The sequence below is a fragment of the Anser brachyrhynchus genome (assembly GCF_964034855.1).
Source record: "Anser brachyrhynchus genome assembly, chromosome: 31".
NCBI classification, from domain to species: Eukaryota; Metazoa; Chordata; class Aves; order Anseriformes; family Anatidae; genus Anser; species Anser brachyrhynchus.
The window spans coordinates 476,326-492,914 of NC_137724.1; the positions used below are offsets into that span (position 1 = coordinate 476,326).

Consider the following 16,589-nt stretch of genomic DNA (forward strand, 5'->3'; position numbering starts at 1 on the left):
CTCAGAGGGCAGGAGCACTGGGCTTGGGCAGAGAAGCAGGGTGGCAAGTGGCACCTTGTTCCTGTCTCAGGGTCACCCTACGAGAGCAAGTCCCCGGAGACACGGCCCCTCCAGGCCATGCTGACCCACTGCCCAGCGTCTCCTGCCTGCCCTGTGCCCCAGGAGCTGTGCCAGCACCTCCTGGCTCTCCTCGGTGCCTGCCTTTGCACCGGGAGCTCATGTCAGCCCAGGGCTGCTCTCTGTCTGCTCTTTTGCCCCATGTCTGGCTGGTGGCTGGGGACGTGCATACCTGATACCACACTCCGTCCCTGCCTGAGGACCCCCCTTTACCTGCTCCCCAGATGTGCCCCATCTAACAGCAGCTCCCCAAGAGCCCCAGCAGCCCCTGGGAACAGGGGGCTTTTCTGGCAGCTCCAAGGGGTTCCTCAGCCTGGCCTGAGCCCAGTGGGGCAGAGCAGGCTGCAGCAGCCCCCAGTGCCTGGACCCATTTCCCTGGGCCCACGTGCTGCGGGTGCTGCAGTGCTGGGTCTGGGGCTGGGCAGCCCAGGGGCTCCGGGCAGCAGCAGTTTGTCTGAGCGGTGCCTGCGGCTGGGGGCTTGGGAGAGAGGGCAGCCCATGGGTGCTGGGCTGGTTTCTGAGGAGCAGCAGGGGGGGCCTGACCTCTTTGTGCCATCAGCACCCACTGAGAACTGCTGGGCTGGCTGTGGGGCTCTGCATGTTGCCACCTTAGGGATGAGGTGGGAGGTGGGCACGGAAGTGCCAGAGGGCTCTGGGAACTCACAGGTCTCCTTGGTTGCTCCAGGATTTGTCCGGCTGGTCGGAGGGGACAGCCCCTGCTCAGGAAGTGTGGAGGTCTATGAGAAGGACCAGTGGAAAGCTGTCTGTGACTCCCACTTTGGTGCCAAAGCTGCCTAGGTGGTCTGCAGGGAGCTGCAGTGTGGCACAGCCCTGTCTGTGCATGGGGCAGCTCACCTGGGAGAAGGGGCTGGTCCTTTCTGGGACAGAGAGCTGCAGTGTGTGGGGAATGAATCCGTCCTCTCCTTCTGCCCCACGGGGGCTGCCAGGGACCAGCCCTGCACCCACGGCAATAGCACTCATGTCACCTGCACACGTAAGGACTCGGGGTGTGATGGTGCCCACTGGATCTGTGGTGGGGGCAGGGTGGGCACTGGGCTATGCTGGGTGGGGGACAGTTGGGTGCAGGTGGTGGTCTGCAGCCCTGAAAGAGTGCTGCAGGAGGAGAAAGGCACGTTTTCCCTTTGGCCTCTCCTGCAGCTCCTGTGGGAGCAAGAGCACAAATGTGGCCTCTCTCACCCTCCTTTGTCCTCGAGTACACAGGGTTCAGGCTGGTGAATGGCAGCACAGCGTGTGCGGGCAGGGTGGAGGTCGAGGTGCTGGGGACGTGGGGGACCCTCTGTGCCTCCCGCTGGGACCTCTCGGACGCCCACGTTCTCTGTCGGCACCTCGGCTGTGGCTTTGCTGAGTCCATTCCTGGAGGAGGGCATTTTGGGAGAGGAACCGGCCCCGTCTGGAGAGACTCGTTCCACTGTGACGGGACCGAAGCCCACCTGGGGCAGTGCCCGGTGACTGCCCTGGGGGCCTCACAGTGCTCCCACGAGAACGCTGCTGCTGTCATTTGCTCAGGTGAGTGCTGGGCAGTGCTGCAAAGTCCATTTGCCCCTGGTGTGTGACACGGCCACCCAGAGCTGGGGACCCCATGGCAGCGCCTGGCTGAATTTCTGCTCTCACCAGGCCCGGCTCGCCCCATGTCCCTGCGGCTGGTGGGCGGAGGGAGCCGGTGCGATGGGCGCGTGGAGGTCTTCCAGCACGGGACGTGGGGCAGAGTCCTGGATGAGCAGTGGGACATGCAGGAGGCCAGCGTGGTGTGCCGGCAGCTGCAGTGCGGAGAGGCAGAGGCAGCCTACACCCCTGTGAGGGCCGAGCGAGGGCTGGGCCCCGTGGGGCTGCACGGGGTGCGGTGCACAGGGCAGGAGGCTGAACTGAGCCTCTGCAACACCTCCCTGTCCAAGAAAACGCTGTCAGCAGGGATCGCAGAGGACATGGGGGCCGTGTGCCGGGGTGAGTGGTGCTGCACGTCCCACAGGTGTGGGGCTGGGCAGGCAGCCACCCCCTGATGGCTGGGGCTTCTCCCCGCTGCAGGGAGCCGGCGGGTCCGACTGGCGGACGGGGCTGGGCGCTGTGCCGGGAGAGTGCAGATCTCCTACCAGGGGCACTGGGGCACCGTCTGCGACGACGGCTGGGACCTGGCCGACGCCGCCGTCGTTTGCCGCCAACTGGGCTGCGGAGGGGCCGTGGAGGCAGCCAGCTCCGCTCGGTTCGGGGAGGGCTCCGGGCAGATCTGGCTGGACGGCGTCAACTGCTCTGGGGTCGAAGCTGCTCTCTGGGACTGCCCTGCCGAGGCCTGGGGGCAGCACGACTGCGGGCACAAGGAGGATGTGGGAGTCTTCTGCTCAGGTCTGTGCTGGGAGTGGGGCTGGGAGCTGGGGCCTGGGAGGCTGGGGTGAGGGCAGAGCCAGTTAGGGCCAAGGCCATCAGTGGCTGACATCCAAGGACGTCCCTGGGGCCTTTCCTCCTTCCAGAGTTCATGGCCCTGAGGCTGGAGAACAGCGACGGCTGCTCCGGGCGTCTGCAGGGTTTCTACAACGGGACGTGGGGCAGCGTTTGCTCCAACTCGATGAATACGAAGACAGTGTCACTGGTATGCAAGGAGCTGGGCTGTGGGAATGAAGGCTCCCTGGAAACAATTTCTAATGATGCCAAGCTGTCTGGCACTGCGTGGCTGGATCATGTGGAGTGTGGGAAGAGCAACAGCTCCTTCTGGCAGTGTCCCTCTACTCCCTGGCATCCGCAGTCGTGTGATGACCTCCGAGACGAGGCCCACATCACCTGCAACGGTAACTGCATGGGGACATGCAAGCGAAGGTCATCCCTGCTCTCTCCTGCATGACCCCCAAAGCAGTCCCTTCAGCCCAACTTCTCTTTCCTTTGGGACATGGACAGAAAGGCCGCAGGTGGCTGCATGCCCCAACTCCACGAGGTGCACAGGTAGGGAGCTGCACGTGCCCCCTTCACCTGGCAGGGCTGTCCCAGCTGTCCCGGTGCAATGGGAGGTCTCTGCCTCCCCAGACAGGGAGAAGATCCGCACCGTGGGAGGCAAGGACATCTGCTCAGGAAGAGTGGAGGTCTGGCACCGCGGCGCCTGGGGGACGCTGTGTGACAATGCCTGGGACATGCGGGACGCCGAGGTGGCATGCAGGCAGCTGGGCTGTGGCCCCGCGGTCTATGCCCTGGGCCAGGCTGCTGCTGGAGAGGGGACGGGCCCCATCTGGCTGATGGAGTGCGGGGGAACGGAGCTGTCTCTGCAGGACTGCTGGGCCCAGCCAGGGGACAGCGGTGCCTGCCAGCATAAGGCAGATGCGGCTGTGCATTGCTCAGGTGAGCAGTGGGGCTGGGAGACATCGCTGGGGGCTTGGCAAGCAGCTGGCTTGGGTGTCTTCCCTGCTGGATCCTGGCATGGCCCCAGTGTGGACCCGAGCAAGGGTGTCCCTGCAGAGTGGGAGGCTGGTGGTGGGTGCTGTGTGCCCTGTGGGGCTGGATGTCCCCGCACATCCCCTGGGCTGCCTGCACTGTCCTGTGAGCGGCCCAGAGCAGTGGTGCTGGGCCCTGTCCCTGCCACCCTGCCCAGCCCCGCAGGAGGGACAATTCAGGTGGCACATGTTGAGGCCGTCTGCCAGGGAGGCTGCCTGGTACCGCAGCCCCAGCCTCCCAGCCCGGCTCTCCTTCTCCTGCCCTGCAGCTGCACCCAGGACAGCAACACCCCCCCCCCACAAGCAGGTAAGTTGTTCTTCCCCTGGGGCTGGGTCTGCCAATGGCCATGCTGTGACCCACAGCCAGGGGAAGGGGCTCCCTGCTGGGCTCTGAGACTCCCAGGAAATCGAGGGAGCTGGGGGAAGTCTGTGATGTACCCAGCAGGGTGGGAGCTGCCCCATCACCCAGCCCTTTCCCCCCAGCACCTGCAGCCCCTGCTGCCTTGTGTGGTCAGGAGTGGCATGTCCTGCCCCCAACCTCTCCCTTGCCTGATGCTGCCCCTGCCATGTTCCTGCCCATGCAGATCCCCCCCGGGGCCCTCTGACCACCACCAGTGAGAGACTCTCGGTGCCTGTCATCATCTGCATCATCCTGGGGGCCCTCCTCTGCCTGCTCCTGGCCCTTCTGGCTGGGCAGGTGCGAAGCGCCAGGGCTCAGCGCAGAGGTGGGACCTTCCCCAGTGGTCCTGGGGGGGAGATGTTTCCTGGCAGGGCTGGGTGTGCTGGGGATGTTGATGAGGGGCACAGGCAGAGCTGTGTGCTGCCCCCTGCCCCATCTGCTGCCCCACGGATTGATAGACCATGCGGCTGCAGCAGGAGGGGTGGAGAGAGCCCAGATCACGAGGACATGAGTCCTGGGTGAAGGAGAGAAATGTGAGAGGTGGGCTGGGGGAGATGGGGAGGATGCACTGCTGGCAGTGCTCTGGGCAGCACTGCCAGGAGGAGCGTGGGGCAGCAGGGTCCATCACTGTGGTTCCAGCCACCCCCCAACAGGGCACGGGCTGTGCTATTGACGCGTGGGGCAGAGATGGAGCAGCTCCGTGGGGAGGGGAAATGCGGGAGCTGGTGCAGGGTCTGCACTGGGACATGACCCAGAGACCAAAGGGGCATAAAGGCTGTCTCCAAAGGGATGGTGCGAGGCTGACACTGCCCCAGACCATCTCCATGGGGATGCTGCCTTTCCTGGGGTTGTGGCCACAGTGCCAACACAACACAGTGGGGCTGTGCTGTGGGGACAGCCCTGTGCTGGCCCAGGGAATGGGGCTGGGGGAGCCCAGTGGGGTCCTGTCCCTCTCTGCCCATCCCCAGACCAGCCCTGCCTCTGTCCCCAGGCTCCGGGAGAGCTGGGGAGCCCTTCCCTGAGGCCGTGTACGAGGAGATCGCTTACAGCCTGGCGTGGGAGAAGCAGCCGAGGTTCAGTCTCTCAGGTGGGTGCATGTCCCTGTGGGGGCACATCTGCAGGGCCCTTTCTCCCTGCCCCAGACCAGGGCTGTGCCCTGCAGCTCCTGCCCATGGTCCCTGAAATGCTGGGGATTTCATTTCTGTGGGAGAGCATCCAGGTGCTGGTCCCCACCGAGGAGCTTCCTCCCCACCAGCTCTGCCCATCCCAGAGGGGACAGCCCCTCTCTGCCTGGCCCTGCACCCTGGGGACCTCCAAGGGTTGAGTGAAGGGACTGTCCCAGGGCAGCTCTGGGAGCCCCTCTGAGAAGGGTCTGGTCCCAGAGGAGCTGGGGATCTCCTCCCCAAGCAGCCCCAGCTCTCTTGGTGCCCATCCCCAGCAGTGCTGAGCACCAATCAGGGCAGCAGGGCTCACCCCACAGCACCCGCTGCAGCTCTCTGCAGGCTCCTTTTCAGAGGGGTCCCTGACCCAGCTGCAGCCCTACCCCAGGCGCAGTGAGGAGGAGGATGATCTGGGGCCAGACCTAGGGATTAGAGGGGGAAGGAGAGGAAGGGCTCCATCTCTCCTCCCTGCAGACAGACAGACAGCAGTGCCGCTGAGTGCCATCATCAGAGCTGGAAGGATGAAGGCTCTGCTGTGGCCCTGACACCAGCAGCGTGTCAGCCCTGTGTCCCTGCACACTCTCCCATCCTCTGCTCTGCAGGACGTCTCTTCTCACTGCCACCACCTGCCCTCTCCTTTCAGATGTCCCTGTCCTGCCCGGAGGTGACCCAGCGGATGGCTATGACGATGCTGGGGAGGTTTCTGACCCTGGGGAGGATCCTGTCCCTGGGCAGGGGGACTGGGATGTGCCCGGGACTCCAGAGGAGGGAGATGGGCCCAGGGATGCAGCCACAGGTGAGAGGGCAACGCAGCACTGCCGCTTCTTTGGTGCCAACCCCAGCGCCAGGCAAGTCCATGTTGTATCGAGAGCCTGATCTCCCAGCATGGGGAACCTGTCCTGGGAGATTTCCTGGGGGCTGGGAGAATGGGCCGAATGTCTCAGGGCTGGCGAGGAGGAGGAAGGTGATGTACAGCCCCAAAGGGCTCCCCACAGGACCAACCACAACAGCCTGCCTTGATGCTTACAGGGGGAAGCCTGCACTCCCAGAGAAGTACTGGGGAGCCTGGAGCTGAGGAGACACCTCGTCCACCTTCCCGGGAAGCATGGGCTATGACGATGCTGAAGAGGTGTCTCTGGCATGTCCCCACAAGGACACCCAGGATGTGTCACCAGAGCCCCATGCACAAGGGTCCCAGAGCCCCAGGCCAGCAGAGCCCAGCCCTGCCCAGCAGCTGGGTGCAGCCGGGAGGGAGGAGAGCTCAGTGCCACTGGGAGAGCTGTGAGCACCAGGGAACGGTCTCCCTTTTCCAGCAGGCAGCAGACACACATGGGTATTTCCCCTCTTGGTATTCCCCTGTTTTTATGCTGTGTGTTGGCAAATGTTTATATTAAAACCCTCTGGGGCTTTGCCCCAGATCCAGTGCTTCCCTGCCCAGGTGTCGGGGCACCTCCCTGAGGCTGATCAAGGGGAGCAGAGCTCAGAAACACAGCGGTTGGAGAGGGTCACGTCTTAGGGCCAGCAGGATCAGTGTCTGGCTGTGGGGCTGCCAGAGGCCCTGGTCCCTGGACACTATTCCGGCTGACAGAGACATTTCCGTCCTGCCAGCCACAGGCAGTTTCCAGACAAAGTGTCTCTCTGTGAAGCCCCATGAGGCACTCCCTGGCAGTGCCCACCCTCTGCTGCCTTGGTCCCCCATGTAGCCCAAGGATGCCTGCCCAGCACCCACGGGCAGAGATACCACTCTTACAGGAGCTGAACAGGGAGAAAGGTTGGACCCTTGGGCAGGACTTGGCACCCAAACTGCCCTCCCAGCTCCTGCTGGTGGGTCCCCACAGCCCTCCAGCTCTTCCCCAGCAGGCTCCTCTGCTCCAGGCTGAGAGGTGCTTTTGGTAGTGGGATGGTGGGCTGGAACACCTATTGGAGCATCTATTTAATCCTTTTGGGTCCTTTGTCCTGGCTGTGTCCCGTTGCATTGTCCTGCATACCCCCAACCTACGTGACGTGGGGGGCAGTATGGGAGATGGAGAACCCATTGATATGGTTCAACAGTAAGTGAAACACTGGTCTGTTAACAACACTGTTTTGGTCTCAAATGCAAAACTCAGCTGCATATGAGCTTCTCTAAGTAGAACCGTAGAGATTCAAAGAGTTTCAAGGGGGAAATGAATCCTAGCACAGGAGCTAGCAGGACTCATCCAGAGAGCTTTAGCTATGATGGGGGAAGGGGATAAAACAGGGATCACCAGAGAAGTGCCTGGGGGGACAATGCTGAAGCTGGGGGTGAGGCAGATGTCTCATCTGAAGTGCGTCTACACCAATGAATGCAGTATGGGCAACAAACAGGAGGAGCTGGAAGCCACTGTGAGACAGGCTAACTCTGACCTAGTTGCTGTAATGAAGCATGGTGGGATCACTCCCACGACTAGGGTACTGTGATAGACGGCTACAAGATCTTCAGAAGGGATTGACAAGGAAGGAAGAGTGGTGGTATTGCTCTTTATATTAAAGAGTGTTTTGATGTTGAAGAGCTTGGGGTTGGGAATTGTAAAGTTGAGTGTCAATGGATAAGAATGAGGGGAAAGGCCTGTAGGGGTGACATCTTGGTGGGGGTCTGTTATATGATCATATGACCAGACTGGTAGATGAGGGAAGGGGTGTTGATGTAGCCTACTTAGACTTCAGCAAAGCTTTTGACATGGTCTCCCACAGTATTCTCCTGGGGAGATTGTCTGCCCATGGTCTGGACAGGTATATTCTTCTCTGGGTAAAGAACTGGCTGGAGGGCCATGCCCAGCGAGTTGTGGTTAATGGAGTTTAGTCCAGCTGGCGTCCTGTTACAAGTGGGGTCCCCCAGGGCTTGGTACTGGGGCCTATCTTGTTTAATATCTTTATTGATGACCTAGACGAGGGGATTGAGTGTACCCTCAGTAAGTTTGCAGACGATACCAGGTCAGGAGGTAGTGTCAATCTGCCCGAGGGTAGGGTGGCCCTTCAGAGGGATCAAGATAGGCTGGGGTAAGGCTAAAGGGGTGAGGTTTAACAAGGCCAAGCACCCGGTCCTGCACTTTGGCCACAACAACCCCATGCAACGCTATAGGCTTGGGACAGAGTGGCTAGAAGATTGTGAAGAGGAAAAGGACCTGGGAGTGTTGATCGATGCTCGGCTGAACATGAGCTGGCAGTGTGCTCAGGTGGCCAAGAAGGCCAATGGTATCCTGGCCTGTACTAGAAATAGTGTAGCCAGCAGGAGCAGGGAGGTGATCATCCCCCTGTACTCAGTTGTGGTGAGGCCACACCTGGACTGTGTTCAGTTTTGGGCCACTCACTACGAGAAGGACATTGTGGCCCTGGAGCGTGTCCAGAGAAGGTCAACAAAACTGGTGAGAGGTCTGGAGCACAAGTCCCGTGAGGAGCGGCTGAGGGAGCTGGGATTGTTTAGTCTGGAGAACAGGAGCCTCAGGGGACACCTCATTGCACTCTACAACTTCCTGAAAGGAGGTTGTGATGAGGAGAGGGTTGGCCTCTTCTCTCAGATAACTAATGATAGGACTCGAGGAAATGGCCACAAGTTGCGCCTGGGGAGATTTCGATTAGAAATCAGAAAAAACTTTTTCCTCTCAAAGAGTGGTCAGGCACTGGAAAGGCCTGCCCAGGGAGGTGGTGGAGTCACCATCCCTGGCAGTGTCCAAGAAGCACCTGCATGAGGTGCTACGAGTTATGATTTAGTATCTTAGGAGGTAGTATTGGTGATAGGAGGATGGTTGGACTAGATGATCTTGTAGGTTCTTTCCAACCATGTGTTTTTATGATTCTATGACTCTGTGACTAATGGTAACAAGTAATGTGTTTGGGGTTTGACTTCAAGTTAGGAAATGAGGTTGGGGATTAGAGCAATGGATGCCTTTCAGGGTGAGAGAGAGCATTAAGGATAGCACTAGATTTTCGGGTTACTAGTTAGAAATATTACCAGGACATAACATGAAGGTTTTCCCAGTGAGTGTTGCAGAGGCATCAGACTTACCTGAACCCCTCTCACCTCCTCCTAGTCTTTCCTTTCTGTTAGCCAAGACCCTCTTCTCTCCCCCAAATCTCCGACCATTATTCACCCAGCTTCCCCCTGGCCTCCCCTAATGTGTCACCGTGTTGGGGGCAGCTTTCTGATGGCCTTTATGATCTCAGAGGCTCTGCCTCCCTGCTGTTGGCCAGCCAGGGGCTGGGACAGAAGTGACCTCACAGCCAGCATCCACAGTGCTACAAGGAGCTGTTGTGCTCAGGAGGCCTCTTCCCAGCCCCCCCAGCAGCAGTGGGTACAGGGGATGCCCTGCACAATCCCACAGGTACTCTGCCTGCCAAACAGCTCATGCTTCAGAAGGACTCCTACATGTCCAGGCTCACTTTTCTTCATACAGCCTTTAGCAACTCCAGGGCATCATGAAGGGAATGGCCGCCTCTGTGTGAAAAAGTGAATCAAGCACTGAATGTGCATGTTTGAAAAATGTTGAGAACTTTGCAGAAAATTATAGTAAAGGCTGAAAAAAGGACTGTACCCTCAAAAGTAAATGACCTTAGGAAACTGTCTGTCCTGAAAGAATTGATGGCAACCCTTGGGAATGGCTTATGGAATTGGGCTCACTCAGATTCAGCCCGCACCCTCTTACCCCAAAAACCCTGCAGCCCCCCAGGCCAGCCCCACTCCCCAGCACAGCACCACACTGCTGGCCCTGGGGCTCCTCAGGCAGCACCACCGCGCACACACAGTGCCCTGCTCTGCTCCCGGGACACCCCATGTCCCACACAGCCTTGCCCTAGCCCACCACGTCTGGGCTGGCCTGAGCAGCCATTCCTTCAGACCCTGCCCATGCTGCCCACAGCCCCCGAGCTGGCGGTGCTGCTCTGCAGAGCGAGGGGACTGTGGTGTGTGGGGCTGTGGGGGCACTCTGCAGGGCCGTGCTGGTCAGGCTGGGAAGGCAGAGCCAGGTGGTGGGGGGCACTGCCACTGACTGCCTCCCACACAAGTGGTTCTTTGGCCATGGAGGGTGCGCACAGATAGCCGTCCTTCTTCAGAGTCAGAGACTCATGGAATAGTCTGAGCTGGAAGGGACCCACAAGGGTCATCAAGTCCAACTCATTTCCAATGTCGGGAGCTGTTTTTCACTATATCCAGTCTATAAAATTTCACCAGAGGTATAACAACCAGTTCATCAGACTGTTTTCCCTATGCCCGCTGTGTTTCCTGAAGCTGCAGAGATCTTCTTTACCTGTTCCCTCCCAGATTTAGCACCTTATCTCTGGGTGGCTCCACCTGGGACATGCCCGTGCTCTATGGGCTGCACACTCTACTGACTCCCTGGCACGCACTGTCCCTGCCGAGCTCTTGACCTCTCCTGGCAGCTCCCGCTTCCCTCCAGACAGACGCCTGCCTGCCATCAGCCCTCTCGCATATTGTGGACAGAGGCAGGTGAAATCACCATCACTGCGGGTGCTGGCCAAAAACAGGGAACAGTCACAGGTGCACCCTGACAGAGCTGCTGTGCCAGGACCCTTCTCCTGCACACTGCCACGTGCACCTGAAGCTCCATGACAGGTCTACAAGGAAGGATATCAGGCAAGTGAGTGGTCCTTTCTTTTATTAAAATACACAGAAAGACTGACCCACCATTTATACAACAACTTGGAGTCACATGAGACAGGTGCATACAATGCAAGAAGGTATGAACAATGATATTTCTTTGTGGGAAACACTATGAGAAGTAAAGCAAAGTAAAAAAAAAAATGAAAAAAAAGAAAACCATTTCTGGGTCTTTATAAAGCTGAAATTAAGAAGACGGGCAGTTTATTCCTTCTGAAAAACCTCCAGTCATCACTTTCCACACTACATCCTTGAGCTCCTGGTTCCTCATGCTGTAGATGAGGGGGTTCACTGCTGAGTACAGAACTGCCAGCAAAAGATTAAGGGAGGAGGAGGACATAGAGGGGGGCTTCAGGTAGGCAAAAAAAGCAGTGCTGATGAATAGGAAGACCACGGCCAGGTAAGGGAGGCACATGAAAAAGGCTTTGTGCCGTCCCTGCTCAGATGGGATCCTCAGCACAGCCCTGAAGATCTCCACGTAAGAAAGTACAAGGAAAACAAAACACCCAGATGCTAAACAGACACTAGCCACAATAAGCCCAACTTCTCTGAGGTAGGCGTCTGAGCAGGAGAGCTTGAGGATCTGGGGAATTTCACAGAAGAACTGGTCCAGGGCATTGCCTTGGCAGAGGGGGAGGGAAAAGGTATTGGCAGTGTGCAGCACAGCGTTGAGAAAAGTACTGCCCCAGGCAGCTGCTGCCATGTTGACACAAGTTCTGCTGGCCATTATTGTCCCATAGTGCAGGCGTTTGCAGATGGCAATGTAGCGGTCATAGGCCATGATGGTGAGGAGAGAAAACTCTGCTGAGATGAAAAAGAAAAAAAAAAAGACTTGTGCAGCACATTCCAAGTAGGAGATGGCTGTGGTGTCCCAGAGGGAATTGGCCATGGCTTTGGGGACAGTGGTGGTAATAGTGCCCACGTCTAGGAGGGTGAGGTTGAGGAGGAAGAAGTACATGGGGGTGTGGAGGGGGTGGTCGCAGGCTACGGCTGTGAGGATGAGGCCGTTGCCCAGGAGGGCAGCCAGGTAGATGCCCAGGAAGAGCCCGAAGTGCAGGAGCTGCAGCTCGCGGGTGTCTGCGAATGGCAGGAGGAGGAACTCGGAAGGGAAGCTGCTGTTGGACATTTGCTGCCTCGGGTCATGCAGACCTGCTCTAGGAGAAGAAAAAAGTGAGACGTTAGGCAGATTCTCTGAGCAAAACCCAGTCCTCCTTCAGAGATATTACTGTTCCCTGTGTGGAATGAGGAATGAGTCAGCTCATTCAACAACCCTCGCAAGTGAATGACAGTGTGCCTGACAGTGTAGAATGGAGTTTGGGCACATAGTTCACCAGCAGTCCAGTTCAGAACAGAAGCTTACACCCACCTGCACCCTAGACAAAGAGAGTAGGAGAACCTCACAAATGTGGAGAAATAAGAGAGAATACCACAATGCTCCAACCAGCTGACAGAGAGAGAATCAGATGGGCATGCAGTGAAGCCTTCACTCTACCATGCTTGCATGCCGCCTAGAGAAGTGACACTGCAGGGCAGGTACTCTTAGCCTCATTGTTGTGTATCACGTTGCAAGACACAGGCTCCTCTCCTCTTCTGAAGGTCCAGCTGAGGAGGAGGTGGCTCATGCCCTAAAGCCCCTGAGGGCAGAGGTTGTGCTGGGTGGCAGAGGAGAGCAGGGGGTTGCTGCAGAGAAGGTGCCTGCACTGAAGGCCTGGCAGGCAGTGCAGAATCCCCCTTCCCTTGGTGTTTCAGGTAGCAGCTCCCTCTCCCTCCCTGCCCACGTCTCTGCTGCCTGGAGCTGTCTCTGCTGGCAGCTGCTTCCCTGTCCCCACATCCCCCCCCTGCCATTGCTCACAGACGCCGTCCCACCTGCTGTGTGCTCAGCTCTGCCATGCAGACACCTCCTGTCCCAGGACACTTTTCTGGGACATATTCCTGTGCTCAGTGTCTAAGGAGCAGCTCTGACCTGTCCTGAGAGCCCTTCAGGGCAGGAAAGTGAAAGAGAAGACTTAGGAGGAGGAGATTTAGGGCAGATAATCCCTGCTCTGGAGCTTGTCATTCTCCTCTTCTCCAAAGAAACTATGAGAGTCCTCCTGAAAGATCCCATAGGCTGTGGGATTTGCCAGCAAATCCGGAGATGGCTCCAGGAACAACAGCTGTGTTGCCCTGCAGCCAGACACTTACCCTGTTCAGGGCTGGGAAGATTTCTCCAACACTGAGCTCTCAGCATCCCCCCTCCACACTGCCTTTAACATCTCCCTCCCTTCTCTCAGCCGCCCTTGTCCCCTGCAGGCAGTGCCCCCAGCCCTGCTGCGCTGTGCAGAGGAGCTGCTCGTGGGCAGAGCTGTCTCTCTGCAGCGCTGCCCGCTTGCCAGGAGCTCCCCTTGGGCCCAGGAGCCCGGCCCAGCTCAGCAGTACAGGGAGCTCTTGACAAGTCCGTGAGCCTCCAGGGGAATCAACTTTGAAACAGACTGAAGTAATCATTTATATTCCTTCCCTCCACTGGAGAGGGACCACTGCCCTTCCTCATTTCAGAAGAGGTATGATGTCCAAGGATCACCTTTCCAGGTCCTGGTTTCAGGCAGAACACACACCCAAGGATCTCCCTCTCCCTGCTGAGGGAAGGGTTTCAGCTGAGTCAAACCAGGCATCTCATACTTTATTTGCAGTCCAGAGACTAGAAGGGGGCTTAGCTGCCTCTCCCACGCCTCACAGAAGCCCACAGGAGTTGGGATTCCTCTTGTCTTGGTTCAGGTGGGCACAAATCAGGCAGCTGTATGTCAGCTGGTTGTCTCAGCTCCCAGCACATTGAATGGAGACAGAGGCCAGGAGGGAGCTGGTCAGATGCAGACACCAGGTGACATTGGAGGTGCCAGAGTGACATTTGAGTGACATTTGATGTGCCAAATTCCTCTGGGCCATAGAGATTTTATTATTGCATGTCCAATATAATATAGCTGTAGCCATTGTTCAATAGCAAAGAAATAAAAGGCGAGCTATGACCTGGTTGCCATCACTGAAACCTGTTGGGACCACTTCCATGACTGGAGTGCTGCAATGACTGGCTGTAGGCTCTTCAGAAGGGACAGGCAGCACAGAACGGGTGGTGGTGTGGCTCTCTATATTAGAGAGTGTTTTGATGTTGTAGAACTCGAGTCTGGGAATGATAATGTTGAGTCCTTATGGGTTAGGGTCAGCGGGAAGGCCAAGAATGAAGTTAATCCTGGTGGGGATATCTTATAGACCGCCAAACCAGGATGAAGAGACGGGAGAGTTGTTCTACAAGCAGACTTTGAGCTGTTCAGGACACTGGTTGGCAGAGTCCCTTGGGAGGAGGTTCTGAAGGGCAGAGGAGTCCAGGAAGGCTGGGCATTCCTCAAGAAGGAAATATTAAAGGCTTAGGAACAGACTGTCCCTCCCCACGTGCCCAAAGACGAGCCAGCGTGGAAGAAGACTGGCCTGGCTGAACAGAGAGTTGTGGCTAGAGCTTAGGAAGAAAAAGAGAGTCTAGGACCTTTGGAAAAGAGGGCGGGGCACTCAGGAGGACTATAAGGATGTGAGGCTGTGCAGGGACAAAATTAGAAAGGCCAAAGCTCATCTGGAGCTCACTCTGGCTACTGCTGTTAAAGATAACAAAAAATGTGTTTATAAATGCATAAACACAAGAAGGAGGACTAAGGAGAATCTCCATCCTTTGCTGGATGCCAGGGGAAACTTAGTGACAAGAGATGAGGAAAAAGCTGAGGTGCTTAATGTCTTCTTTGCCTCAGTCTTTAGGAGAAAGACGAGTTGTTCTCTGGGTACCCAGCCCCTGAGCTGGTGGAAGGGGATGGGGAGCAGAATGTCGCCCTCTGTTGTGGTTTAACCCGGCTGGCAGCTAAACACCACACAGCCCTCACCCTCCCCCCTCCCTCTCTGGGATGGGGGAGAGAAATGGGAAAGTGAAGCCTGTGAGTTGAGATAAAGACAGTTTATTAAGACAGGAATATAATAATAATAATAATAATAATAATAATAATAATATGTATGAAACAAGTGATGCACAATGCAATTGCTCACCACCCGCTGACTGATGCCCAGCCTATCCCCGAGCAGCCGGCCCCCCACACCGGCCAACCACCCCTATATATTGTTTAGCATGACGTCAGATGGTATGGAATACCCCTTTGGCCAGTTTGGGTCAGCTGTCCTGGGTCTGTCCCCTCCCAGCTCCTGCTGCACCCCTAGCCTGCTCGCTGGCAGGACAGAGCGAGAGGCTGAAAACTCCTTGGCCTGGTGTAAACACTGCTCTGCAACAATTAAAACATCAGCATGTTATCAGCACTCTTCTCATCCTAAACCAAAACATAGCACCCTACCAGCTACTAGGAGGAAAATTAACTCTGTCCTAACTGAAACCAGGATACCCTCGTAATCCATGAGGAAATGGTTGGCGACCTGCTAGAGCACTTAGATGTATGCAAGTCAGTAGGGTCAGATGGGATCCACCCAAGTACTGAGAGAACTGGCGGAAGAGCTGGCCAAGCCACATTCCATCATCTATCATCAGTCCTGGCTATCAGGGGAGGTCCCAGATGACTGGCAGCTAGCAAACATGATGCCCATCTACAATGAGGGTTGGAGGGTGGACCCGGGAAACGATATGCCTGTTAGTTTGACTGCAGTACAAGGGAAGCTTATGGAACAGGTTATCTAGAGTGTCATCACATGGCACTTGCAGGGCAACCAGGCGATCAGGCCCAGTCAGCATGGGTTTATGAAAGGCAGGTCTTGCTTAACAAACCTGATCTCCTTCTATGACAGTGACGCGCTTAGTGGATGAGGGAAAGGCTGTGGATGTGGTCTACCTTGACTTCAGTAAAGCTTTTGGCACCGTTTCCCACAGCATTCTCCTGAAGAAACAGGCTGCTTGTGGCTTGGACTGGTATATGCTTCGTTGGGTTAGAAACTGGCTGGGTAGCTGGTCCCAAAGTGTTGTGGTGAATGAAGGACTCCACTAGTGACCAGCAGTTGGAGGCCGGTCACAAGGGGAGTCCTCCAGGGCTCAGTATTAGGGCCAGTTCTCTTTAATATCTTTATCGATGATCTTGATGAGGGGATCGAGTGTACCCTCAGTAAACTTGCAGACGACATCAAGTTAGGTGCGTGTGTCAATCTCCCTGAGGGTAGGAAGGCTCTGCAGGAGGATCTGGATAGGCTGGACAGATGAGCTGAGGCCAACTGCGTGAAGTTCAACAAGGCCAAGTTCTGGGTCTTGCACTTGGGGCACAACAACCCCAAGCAGTGCTACAGGCTGGGAGATGAGTGGTTGGAAAGTTGCCTGGCAGAGAAGGACCTGGGAGTATTGGTCGGTAGTCGGCTGAATATGAGCCAGCAGTGTGCTCAGGTGGCCAAGAAGGCCAACAGCATCCTGGCTTGTATAAGAAGCAGTGTGGCCAGCAGGTCTAGGGAAGTGATTGTCCCCCTGTACTCGGCTCTGGTGAGGCCGCCCCTTGAGTACTGTGTTCAGTTTTGGGCCCCTCGCTACAGGAAGGACATGGACGTGCTGGAGCATGTCCAGAGAAGGGCGACGAAGCTGGTGAGGGTTCTGGAGAACAAGTCTTACAAGGAGCAGCTGAGGGAGCTGGGGTTGTTTAGCCTCAAGAAGAGGAGGATCAGGGGCGACCTTATTGCACTCTACAGGTACCTTAAAGGAGGCTGTAGAGAGGTGGGGGCTGGTCTATTCTCCCATGTGCCTGGTGACAGGACGAGGGGGAATGGGCGAAAGCTGCACCAGGGGAGGTTTAGGTTGGATTTTAGGAAAAAATTCTTTATGGAAAGGGTTGTTAGGCATTGGAATGGGCTGACCAGGG

General features: G+C 57.0%; 5 protein-coding genes and 1 long non-coding RNA gene across 11 annotated transcripts in view; 4 read left to right on the plus strand and 2 right to left on the minus strand.

Annotated features, from left to right (window-relative positions):
* The window catches only part of LOC308184367, a 295,002-nt gene that overhangs the window by 224,026 nt on the left and 54,387 nt on the right, over positions 1–16,589 (plus strand). The gene's annotated exons all lie outside the window — the stretch shown is intronic.
* Positions 1–16,589, plus strand: part of LOC308184344 (olfactory receptor 14C36-like) — a 195,479-nt gene that overhangs the window by 161,634 nt on the left and 17,256 nt on the right. The gene's annotated exons all lie outside the window — the stretch shown is intronic.
* Positions 1–16,589, plus strand: part of LOC308184361 (olfactory receptor 14C36-like) — a 155,969-nt gene that overhangs the window by 113,158 nt on the left and 26,222 nt on the right. The window lies entirely within an intron of this gene.
* The window catches only part of LOC308184318 (antigen WC1.1-like), a 146,797-nt gene that overhangs the window by 89,647 nt on the left and 40,561 nt on the right, over positions 1–16,589 (minus strand). The window lies entirely within an intron of this gene.
* Positions 1,121–6,279, plus strand: LOC308184322 (scavenger receptor cysteine-rich type 1 protein M130-like). Of its 3 annotated transcripts, XM_080571366.1 has the most exons (9): positions 1,121–1,644; positions 1,753–2,079; positions 2,161–2,475; positions 2,601–2,915; positions 3,022–3,066; positions 3,148–3,456; positions 4,133–4,273; positions 4,940–5,035; positions 5,752–6,279. In XM_080571366.1, the coding sequence occupies exons 1-9, from the start codon at positions 1,299–1,301 to the stop codon at positions 5,982–5,984; spliced, it is 2,127 nt and encodes a 708-aa protein (XP_080427492.1). In that variant the 5' UTR covers positions 1,121–1,298; the 3' UTR covers positions 5,985–6,279. The 3 variants fall into 3 exon arrangements, with proteins under 3 accessions (XP_080427492.1, XP_080427493.1, XP_080427494.1); XM_080571367.1 differs by lacking the exons at positions 4,133–4,273; positions 4,940–5,035; positions 5,752–6,279 and adding an exon at positions 3,818–4,076; XM_080571368.1 differs by lacking the exons at positions 4,133–4,273; positions 4,940–5,035; positions 5,752–6,279 and adding an exon at positions 3,756–3,997.
* On the minus strand, positions 10,729–14,880 carry LOC308184349 (olfactory receptor 14C36-like). The gene has a single exon (XM_080571404.1). The coding sequence runs from the start codon at positions 11,864–11,866 to the stop codon at positions 10,928–10,930; it is 939 nt and encodes a 312-aa protein (XP_080427530.1). The 5' UTR covers positions 11,867–14,880; the 3' UTR covers positions 10,729–10,927.